The sequence below is a fragment of the Chinchilla lanigera genome, unplaced genomic scaffold, assembly GCF_000276665.1.
Source record: "Chinchilla lanigera isolate Chin_1 unplaced genomic scaffold, ChiLan1.0 scaffold00021, whole genome shotgun sequence".
Taxonomy (NCBI): Eukaryota; Metazoa; Chordata; class Mammalia; order Rodentia; family Chinchillidae; genus Chinchilla; species Chinchilla lanigera.
Window position 1 is genome coordinate 25,883,515 of NW_004955422.1, and position 10,180 is coordinate 25,893,694.

Sequence of the window (10,180 nt, forward strand, 5' to 3'; positions counted from 1 at the left end):
GGTGCCGTCACTCCAAGACCTGTTCTGATGAGCTGAGCAAGGTCAACCTCCGGGCTTCTGGGCTGTGGAGTGGCGAGGCCTCTGGACCACAGCTCTCCACACTGAGGAAGGGCTGACGCTGCTCCAAGATGGCCCCTGCTATCTCCCCTCCTGGTTTTTCAGTTTTGCTTCCATCCAGGAGCCTCCAAGGACCAGGATGTATTTTTCTGTCTCAAAGGCCAGTGTGGGGCTTGGTACAGAGCAGGGTCAGGTAGCATAAGATTGGGTGACTGAGTCTACGGTAGAGTCCATGGTTGTGGGGTGTAGCTCCAACTGTAGCTGTCACCAGAGAGGGCAAACCCCAACCCTGACTCAAGAGCACTGGGTGCCTGAGGGCCATGGTGGCTCTAAGGTGTTCACCCTGGACAAGTCCATCTGATCATAGCAGAGGGACTGAGGACTGAGCTACGGAGTGGACATCAGTCTGGGACGAATAAAACCCCGTCAGCTAGCGGGTGCCCACCTCAGGCTCTGGGAGGGCATGTGGGCCCTGACTCGTCAGCCAAGAGACGTAAGTATGTGGCTAAATGATGGCCTGGTGTCAGGGTCCAGCCAGACCCAAGAATCACACGGAGACCAGTGAGTACTATCACAATCAATATTTATCAACCTGGGGCTGGGGAGGCGGGGAGTGTGGGGGAGGAAGAGGCTGAGGGAGACAACGACAGGCCAGAAAAACAGGAGAAAGAGGGAAGAACCACAGGGAAGACGATGACTACGTTGTCTTCCCTAGGTCAATTTTCTTCTGTATGGCGCGGGCTGAGTGGTAGATGAGTGAGTCGATGAGGCCAGCCACTGGGGGCAAGACAGGGCTGGCACCTTGGTCCAGTGAGCCCCGTCGCCCGACTGGCCAGACTGGTATCTCCCTTGGCCCTTGAAATGCCCCTTCCTCCCCAAGCAGAACGCGAGGCCCAGGCTTTATCCTCCCCACTGGGCCGCACCCCCGAGACACGCGGGGCTTCTTACCCGTGAACATGCCCCCGATAATGGCACACACGCCAGTCAGGAAGTGGGTGAAGGACCTGGCAGAGGAAGGAGGGGCTCGGTGGGTACTGCGTTCCCGCAGGCCCTGGCCCTGGCGCTCCTGTCCCCACCCTCACCTGTGCTTCTCTGTCAGCTTCACCATCATAGGCGACAGCTCGTACAGCACGAAGACCCCGGGCAGCCCTTGGTCTCCCAGCAGCCCATTGGCGACCTTCTCATGTCTGGTCACAGAGAACTGATTTGTCCTCAGCACCTGGGGTGGGAAGGCAGCCAGTGCTAGAGCTGGGCTGCGGCCCGGCCCCAACTTCCCAGCCCTGGGCCTGTTTTCGACTTGTGCCTTGAGTGCGTGGCGGGGAGAAAGAGGCACCATGTTGGTAACCAACACTGCGAGACCTGGAGACCACCCAGACGTCCTGACTCAGCTTTGCTGGCCTGATTTCCCCTCTGATCACCAGCTCATTAACCCAAGCTCCATCTGGTGGCTACTTGTGCGGGGGTCCAGGATGAGAAGCGACTCTCCAAGGCCCTATCCTAAGGCATGACCGACACTCTTGCCCCTCGGCCCCTCACATTCTACAACGCAGAGAGGCTGCTCTGCAGGCCCGGCACCAACAGAGCCAGGCCCAGGAAGGCTTGGTCTGCGGAAGCCCAGCCTGGGGCGGACGAGTGCGCAGGGGTCACCGGAGGAATGGGTGCAGCCTGTCTGGGCAGAGAATGAGCAGTCCGTGTCTGGGGCCTGCCTCTTCCTGTGAGGGCAGGTCTTCACCCACACGGGAATACAGCGCGCTTCATTCCCACACTGAAGGGATTAATAAAGGACTTCAGTGTGTGGCACGAGGCGGTGACTGACACCCGAGGCCCCTCAGACTCACCTCCCCGTCCACTTTCATGTACACTGTGGGTACCACCTTCACAAAATACTGGAACATCATGGAGGCTGCAGGGAGAAGAAGGCACTGGCATGGGTGCCAGGCACGGCTTCTGCAGCGGGCGGGGGGGGACCTCCCAAGCTGGTACCTTGGGGTGCAGTGACGTTAGTGTGGTCCAGGGGGTTCACGATGCCCGGGTAGTCCTCCCCAAATGACAGGTGCTGGATGTAGTGGGTCATGTTGATCTGCAAGCAACACCAGCCTGAGGCCCAGACAGTCCCCAGCCCACGCCAAGCTCAGTACTACAGCAGTGACTGACGCCTGAGTGTGTGTGCAGGTGGGAGAAAGGGAGACGAGGGAAGTGGGAAGCAACCCCATTCCCACCCAGGAGCCCCTCCTCACAGTCCACAGGCTCCTGAGGCTCCAGAGGTTCAGACACTGGCTTCATACACACTGCGCCCACACAGGCCTGGAACCAACTCTGAGCGGCAGGTGCCGGCCCTGCCTAGGGCCTCAGGCCATGAAGGCCGAGGCCAGGGGTCCCCAGTCTTCGGCTGTACTCCCTGTTCCGACCTGTACCAAACTCAGCCACTCAGGGATCTTCCAAAAGTGCGTATCTGATTACGTTATGACCCTGCTTCAGGTAGGTCAACAGTCTTCCTCTGCTCTCGGGGGAAGACCAGAGTCCTCTGTGTGGCCTCAGAACCCCGTGTTCTCTCTGGTCCTGCGATGGCCTCTGCCTCACTCATCCACAACTGCCCTTGCGGTTCGCAGGAGTGCACAACCCCTCCTGGCCTTGCCCCGGGGTTCCCTACGATGCGCCTGCCTAACCCCATCCTTGCTCCTGGCCCCCTCAGATGACAGTTTAAAAGTCACTCTCATTCCCCCTCAGACAGGGTCCCTGGGGGAACAGGGCGTGTTACTCTTATGTGCTCCCCCACCTCAGAGCGCAATGAAAGGAAAGCACAGCAGAGCGCGCGCCCCGCCCGCCATGGTTTCCTCTGTACGTACGTTGTCAAGGCCAAAGCTCTGCAGGTCATGGACTAGGAGAGAAAGGAGAAGCGGTCATCAGGAGGAGCAGGACGGCCTCCTGGCTCCCTCAGAGTCCTCCCTCAGGCCTCCTCCTTCCTCCCTCCGCAGTGTGACCCACCTGGCTCTTCTTTGACCCCTCATCACCCTCAAGCCTGGCACTCCTGGTCCTGCTTAAGGACAGCCAGGAAAGGCCTGTCCTGGGCCCATGAAGGTCCACACCCTCCTTGGAGATCATAAGAACACAGTGTCTGTTCCTTGACGTACACAGCAAACTCCAAAGCTCTATTCCTACTAAGGCCCGGCCTGGGTCTCAGGAAACAAAAGCCACTGATTCTATCTCAATAACTAGAGCTAAATGCCAGTCACTAACCCCCCAGTGCTTGGGACACGAGGATACTAAGCTCTCCCCTGCTCCTAGCTCAAAGCTTCCCAAAAGGACTCCCACGGCACCTGTACCAGCTCTTCTAGAACAAGTTCTTCCTGCCTTCAAACCCCAACCCTCCTGCTGCAAGGAACCCTGCCTCAAAGACACGTCCCAGTGCTTTTGACAGTCACCATCAGCCAAACCAGAGAAGGGCCCATCTCAAACCCCTCCAAACCTCCCCATCCTAGGAGGGCAGCTGCCCTAGAAGTGGGGGCTTGGCCTCCCTGGGGAACAGGGCCACTTACTCTCCACAGCATGTACTGCAGCATGGGGGAGGGAAGGAGAGAGAAGGAAGAGAACAATGATGAGAACTATGGTGCAAGAGCCACAGCAGGAGAGAGGACTGGAATACCCCTGCCTCAGCAGCAGGGTCTGCCCTGACTAACAAGCTTCTTCCCGGCCCCTCCTCAGTGGGCCTTTCCCTGGCCACAGAAGAGTACAGAGGGGTGGGGGGCAGAAGTACTCTGGCCTAGGAAGAAAAAGGACCTGGGGCCCGAAGAGCCCTTTCCTAGCTGCGTGATCTTGGGCTAGTCACTGGCCTGTCTGGGTCTATGTTGTCTTCTGCAAAGGGCTGTCATGAGGACCAGGTAGGATCCAAAACAGGAAATACACGGTAAACTTTACAACAGACATCATGCCCCACACCCCAGTCAAAAAGGGTGTCAGTGAGTAGCTTCCCAATTCAGGCAGATCTCCGGCCTTGGGCAACGCAAGTCTTCTGTTTGAACGTCCTGTCCCACAACTTGGACAATAGCCCCAGCAGCGGAGCAGAGAGGCTCTGTCTTCTCAGCACTGCCACCTGGAGGGCCACAGGCCTCGTGCCCACACTGACACCTGCCTGCCCCCATAGAGTTTCTCACCACACTCTCATGCCACTCCGGCCACCCGTCCCCACTGTACCTGAACTCGCTCAGCACATTCCTGCCTTTGGGACTGGCACTTATAGACACCCCTGTGGCTAGCTCCTCGCTTTCCTCAAATATAGTCTTTCCCTGAGTACGCTAATTAAAACAGCACATACTGTCCTGCCCTAGCCCTCACCTCCACTGTCTTTATCTCATCTTTTTTCAGCCTATATTACTTTATATGTACCACCTTATATACCACGTATTTTATTTCCAGTTGTTTTTGGTACCAGAAATCCAACTCTGGACCTTGCACTTGCCAGGCAGGTGCTTGTGCCACTGAGCTATATCCCCAGCCCACACACCACGTATTTTACACACTTGTTTCTTTACTAGAATATTCTGAGGGCAGAGACCTCATTAAATACTCGATCCTACCATCTAGATCAGTGCTGGCAAACTTATGGCACACGTGCACAGCAGGCTGTTGGTACCATTGAAACCTCTACAAGGTTAGCCATCACTGATCTAAACTAATACACGGCACATCATAGGTGATTACTAAATGTCTAGTGAATGCATGAATGAACAAACAAATCAGAAGTCTCACTCATTCATCCCAACACCCCTGACAGGGAAGTACTATATTAGCATCCCCACCTCACAGAACAGACTGAGTAGGGTCCTTAATTCCCAAACACGACCCAGCTCAGGAGTGCAGAACCTGTGTTAAAAAAAGACGCAGCTCGGTTCCTCTGGAGCCTCACACACAGGCCGTCTGATATTGAGAGCTACTGCTTAAACAAGTGCCCACCACAAGCAAGCTCTGTGCTATCTTTTTTCTTTTGTCTTCTTTTTTTGCAGTCCTAGTCATTCAACCTAGAGGCCTTGTGCATGCTCGGCAAGTGCTCTACACCCCAAGCCCATAAAACCTTTACCCTGTCTAAATATCTTGAGGAGTAAGTACTACCATCTCCATTTTATAAAGAAGGAAGCTGAAGCTAAAAAGAATAAAAATTTTCCCAAAGTCACACAGCCAGTAGATTTGAAACTGATGTGCAAACCCAGCAGTCTGGCTCCTTAGTCTGTCCTCTTAACCACTGTGCCAAAGTGCTGCCCTGAGGTGCAAGCTTTTGCTCTGGGCCAAAGACAAAACCACCCCAGGCAGGAAGGGGCAGTGCAGCTCACCAGGAGCGCATGAGGGTCTCAACTGCCCCACGGATGCGGCTCACTCACCATGCACATGAGACTGCTGGAAGCTCTTTCCAGGCGCGAAGTGGAAGTTTCCTGCCACCTGTAGGGGATATTTCCTCTCATTCTCCGGCCGCAGCCTCTCTTCACCTCCTGAGGACCTGAGTGGGTCCTCAGCTCACCGTGCAGCTCTCTCGACCCAGTCCAGTGCAGCTGCCCTGCCCTGCCCGAATCCCTCCTGGTACCTTGTTCACTTCCAAGAAGCCATACACCTGGCAGCCTTCATTCTTCTGCTCCTGCATCTTCTGGCTGAAGCCCTCCCGCCGGCACTGCTCAATAGTGTCCGGGTTCTTGAAGGCCCAGCCTCGCCGGCGATAGGCCTCCCGCACATCTTCACAGGTGTTGCAGCACCTGGAGGAGAGGGGCCGGGCTGGGGACGAGGCCGGCACAGGTTCCTCAGGAAATAAAGGCTGAGCAGCTCTGCAGTGCAGCCTGCCACGAAGCCTCTGCCAGCCTCAGCCCTGACCATCAAATGCTCTCCCGTGTTTCCTTAGGGGCTATTTGAAACTCACGTTCCCATTCTGTTCCTGTGCTGAACAAATGGTGGTGATGATTACAAAACGCTGAATATTCTTAATGCCACTGAATGGACAACTTCAAATGGTTAAAATGATGCTGTGAGTATAGTTCAGTGCTAGAGTGCTTGCCTGACATTTCTGAGGAACTGGGTTTGACCTCCACCACCACACACACAGAAAGGTTAAATGACAAATTTTATGTCACATATATTTTACCACCAAAATAATCTTTTTGGGGGGCAATGCTGGGGTCAAAACCAGGGCCCTTCACATGCTAGGCACCGAGCTACATCCGCAGCCTACCCCTTAAAAACCTTAGAAAATACGTACCAAGCCCCACCCAGACCTGCTGAGGTCAGAGCCAGTGAAACACTGCACAGTGAGCAGACAGTGGGACCGAAGGTCTGGGCTGGGCTTTCCACATCAGGGCTTTCTATACAATATACATCTAGTCTCTGTACGATCTACGTAGTGAGGTGATGTAGCTTGGTCTGCGGACACAGGGCAGAAGCCAGGTAGCAGAACTCCAGAGAGCACCTCGGAACCATTCTTCGAGGCTGAAAAGCAGCGACCACTTGAGCCTTCCTAGGTCTGCCGCTCCCAGGCAGGGGCTTAATTATTTGCACCAGATCAATAACTGGGGATACACCCATTCTTGGTGTAACCCCTCCACCTGCCAGGCTGACTAACACTGGGGCTGACAGACAGCATCTGACGGGAATCCCGCTTCCGCCCCCAGGTGTGGCTCACTTGATGTCTTCCGACTCAGCACCATAGCAGCTCTCACAGCGGTCAGGGTCCAGGGAAGCTGGGTCAAACACCATCACCTCGACTTTCCCAAGCTCTAAGGGAAGGGCAAGGGCAAGGGCACAGGCATCAACTGGGGGCACAGAGAGCAACATCTCTAGCCCTAGTTCCTGCACAGGTCGCCTGGCCATCAGGTTGGGGACCCTGAAGTTAAAACAGCAGCTAACATTTACATACTACGTACTATAGGTTGGACATGAAGCACTTCTACGTATCTGTATCTACATCTATCTGTATCACATTTTAATAAAAAGTAATAGTAAGGCTGGGCCTGGCAATCCATGCCTGTAATCCTAGCACTGTGGGAAACCAAGGCAGGAGGACTGCAAGTTCAAGCTCAGCCTGGGCAACTCAAGTGACTTGGTAGGACCCTGTCTTTTTTTTTTTTTTTTTTTTGGTACCGGGAACTGAACTCATGACCTCAGGCTTGCCAGGCAAGCGCTTATGCCGCTGAGCTACATCCCTGGCCCAGGCCCTGTCTTTAAGGGAAAAAAAGGGCTGAGATGTTGTTCAATCACCTGTAACACACACACACACACACACACACACACACACACACACAAGCGTTAACAGTAAATGATAAATATTACGTACATATAGATCACTGTACTTCACACACATCGTCTCATTTCATCTCCACAGTGACTCTGTGAAGATGGATCTGAGGCTGAATAACGACACACAGTGCTTGCTATAGGAAGCTACTCAGAGAAATGAAAGGAGGCTATGGTTTACTTTATACATATTACAGATGCTCCTCAACCTATGATGGGGTTAAGTATTGATAAACCATTATAAATTAAAATATGTGAGGCAGGAGGTTGGCCATAAGTTCAAGACCAGCCTGGACTATATAGCAAGACCCTGTCTCAAAGAAAAAGAAAAGAAAGAAGAAATAAGTTAAATATGGTAAATTTAAAATGCATTAAAATGCATACAATATCATAACACAGCCTCTATCTTAAACATTTAATACACCTAAACTATATCATAATACAGCCTCTCCTACCTCAGATTACTTACATGAGCCTAAAATTGGGTAAAACCATTTAACACAAAGCCTAAAAGAATTTATAAAAATTAATGAACACCTGTAGTTATTTACTGACTACTGTACTGAAAGTGATGACTAGAACAGCTGTAAAGATACACTTTTGTACCATCATCAAGTCAAAAAACTCTTAGGCCAGACAACTATAACTAGGAAATCACCTCTGTTTTGTATGACCCTTTAATCATGGGATAAGGTACTACTGTTTATCACCACTTCATAGCTGAGGAGCACAGACTGCAAGAGACAAAACTAGACCTTGGGAACTTAAACATTAACCTTGGACTGCCTGCATTCCAAAAAGAAGAATACTGGCGGCTGAATGCAGCCAGGGGGCTGGGGAAGTAAGTACTCAGGACGCCAGGCCCATCCTCAAGCTTCTGTTACTCAACTATAATAAACAGAATGAAAGGCAGGTTAAGTACCCAACTCAAAACATAAAGGCTAGACACATGTGCTCCGTTTTGGTTTTTCCCTCAGTACCAGAGATTCAATCAAGAGTCTTGTGTAGTCTAGGTAAGTACTGTAGCACAAACCTACATCCTCAGCCTTTTATTTTGAGGCAGGGTCTCCTTAAGTTGCCCAGGCTGGGGTAGAATTTTTGATTATCCTGCCTCAGCCTCCTGAGTATAGCTGGGATTACAGGAGCATGCCACCATGGCTGGCTCCACTCTAATGCTTTCTTGGTTTTTCGAGACAGGGTCTTGGTACGTAGTTCAGACTGCCTTTGAAGTTACTATATAGACTAAACTGGCCCAGAACTTGCAGCACTTCTCCTGCCTGAGCCTCCCAAGTTCTGGGATTACAGGTGTGTGCCCCCATGCCCAGCCTCTGATTCTCAACAGTTGTGTACTGTGGGCAAGTGAGTTGATTTCTGTAGGCATTAACTCTTTAATGTCAATGAGCCTGCCACAGTCCTCTTGCCAGAAGGTAAGACTTGGGCATGTCCGGCTCTAGGACTTGAGACCCAGCCCCCACCCTGGTTACCATGCCGCTCAGCCTGTGAGCTCACGGGGAGGCCATCCTTGTCTAGTCGTTGCTTGAACAGGTTGTGTTCCACATCCAGCTGCTGCTCCCCTGCCACATCCATGGCATCGATGCTCAAATCTAGAAGCAGGAAGTCAAGTTTAAACACCAGGACTCTAGGGCGGGGAGGTCTGGATTTCGGAGGAAAAGAACCTGTCTTTTGGCCCGACAGGAGCCAGAACCGGACTAGGGGAAGGAGGTTGTCCTGGGTTCCAGTCCAGAATCTAAGGCTGGACGTGAGGATCTGGAAGCCCACCTGGAAACCTTGGGGTTTCCCACTCCCACCCTTGATGAGGTACTCACAGGCACAAGGCATGTGCGGGAAAAAGACATCGAGGTTGATCTTCAGTTTATCTCCCCGTGACTTGTCCACGTAGAGCTCAGGATGCACCTGTGGCAGCGCTGCATCAGTGGGACTGGGGCCCACGCCCCTCCTGCCCCACGCCCACCCCAAGGTCCTACCTTGGAATGCCCCGCCCCGCCGGCGTGCGAGGCCCCGCCCCTTACCTCGGTGGTGAGGTAATACTGCAGCTCGGACAGGAACAGCAGCAGCATGAGAAGGCCACTGACGATGGTCACTGCAGGGCGGGAGCGAGGGTCAGAATGGCCTCTGTTCCACTCTCGCAGACACCAGCAGGCCGTTCACAGTCCAGGCGCGCCCGGGCCAAGCTCTAGGTCACCCCGCTCCCCTCAACCCCGGCCCCGCTGCGGCCTACCCGTGGCGCCCCCGCAGGTCTTGACCCGGAAGTCCTCCAGAGTCTTGGGGTAGGCATCGAACTGTTTGAGCTTCCCCAGCGCCTCCATGGGGACCGGCCGGAAAGGGGACGCCAGCCGGCCCGCCTCTGCAGCCTCTTGCTTCCGGCCGGGAGCCGGAGCCACGCCCTCTGCTTCCTCACGCAGGCGCAGCAGTATGCACGCCTGGCCCCACCCTTCACCACGGTCTCACAGACTGCTCCGCCCACCGGTACTGCTCCGCCCACCGGTGCTGCCACGCCCCCTCGCGCTGGAGTTGCGTCTGCGCGCTGCGGTGAAGGCTTGGTGGTCTCTGGGTTGTGCTGCGTGGATCGGGGTCCTGGGAGAAGGCCTCTGCCGGGTAGAAAAACTGTAGCAGTACAGGCTTTCGGTTGCCTTGTGCTAGGAACAGTGTCAAGTCTTTCACTTCAGACTTTTGGATGTCTTAGAACAGTGGTTTTTAGGGTCCCTGCAATGAGCAGCAGCATCATAACCACCGTGGAATTGGTTAGAAATGCAAACATGTAGTGCTCACCTACTGAATCAGCAAGTCTACGAGTAGCACCATGGTGATTCTGATGCTGTTAAGGTGTGAGAATCTC

General features: G+C 53.7%; 1 protein-coding gene across 2 annotated transcripts; it reads right to left on the reverse strand.

Moving 5' to 3' along the window:
• Positions 1-623: 623 nt before the first annotated feature.
• Ergic3 (ERGIC and golgi 3) lies at positions 624-9,723 on the reverse strand. Of its 2 annotated transcripts, XM_005384790.2 has the most exons (14): positions 9,563-9,723; positions 9,354-9,424; positions 9,150-9,237; positions 8,808-8,927; positions 6,713-6,806; positions 5,630-5,795; positions 5,430-5,487; positions 3,594-3,608; positions 2,904-2,935; positions 2,041-2,137; positions 1,896-1,960; positions 1,140-1,276; positions 1,006-1,061; positions 624-834 (listed from the first exon to the last, which is right to left on the reverse strand). In XM_005384790.2, exons 1-14 carry the CDS (start codon positions 9,648-9,650, stop codon positions 755-757), a joined length of 1,167 nt encoding a protein of 388 aa, XP_005384847.1. In that variant the 5' UTR covers positions 9,651-9,723; the 3' UTR covers positions 624-754. The 2 variants fall into 2 exon arrangements, with proteins under 2 accessions (XP_005384847.1, XP_005384848.1); XM_005384791.2 differs by lacking the exon at positions 3,594-3,608 and having other exon boundaries at positions 9,563-9,722.
• Positions 9,724-10,180: the final 457 nt, after the last annotated feature.

Coding starts and splice junctions, on each gene's coding strand:
- Ergic3 (XM_005384790.2), bottom strand. CDS start 9,650: ATGGAGGCGCTGGGGAAGCTCAAACAGTTCGATGCCTACCCCAAGACT. Junction 2,138..2,903: donor AGAGCTTTGGCCTTGACAAC/GTACGTACAGAG, acceptor TGTTGCTTGCAG/ATCAACATGACCCACTACAT. Junction 1,961..2,040: donor TAACGTCACTGCACCCCAAG/GTACCAGCTTGG, acceptor TTCTCCCTGCAG/CCTCCATGATGTTCCAGTAT.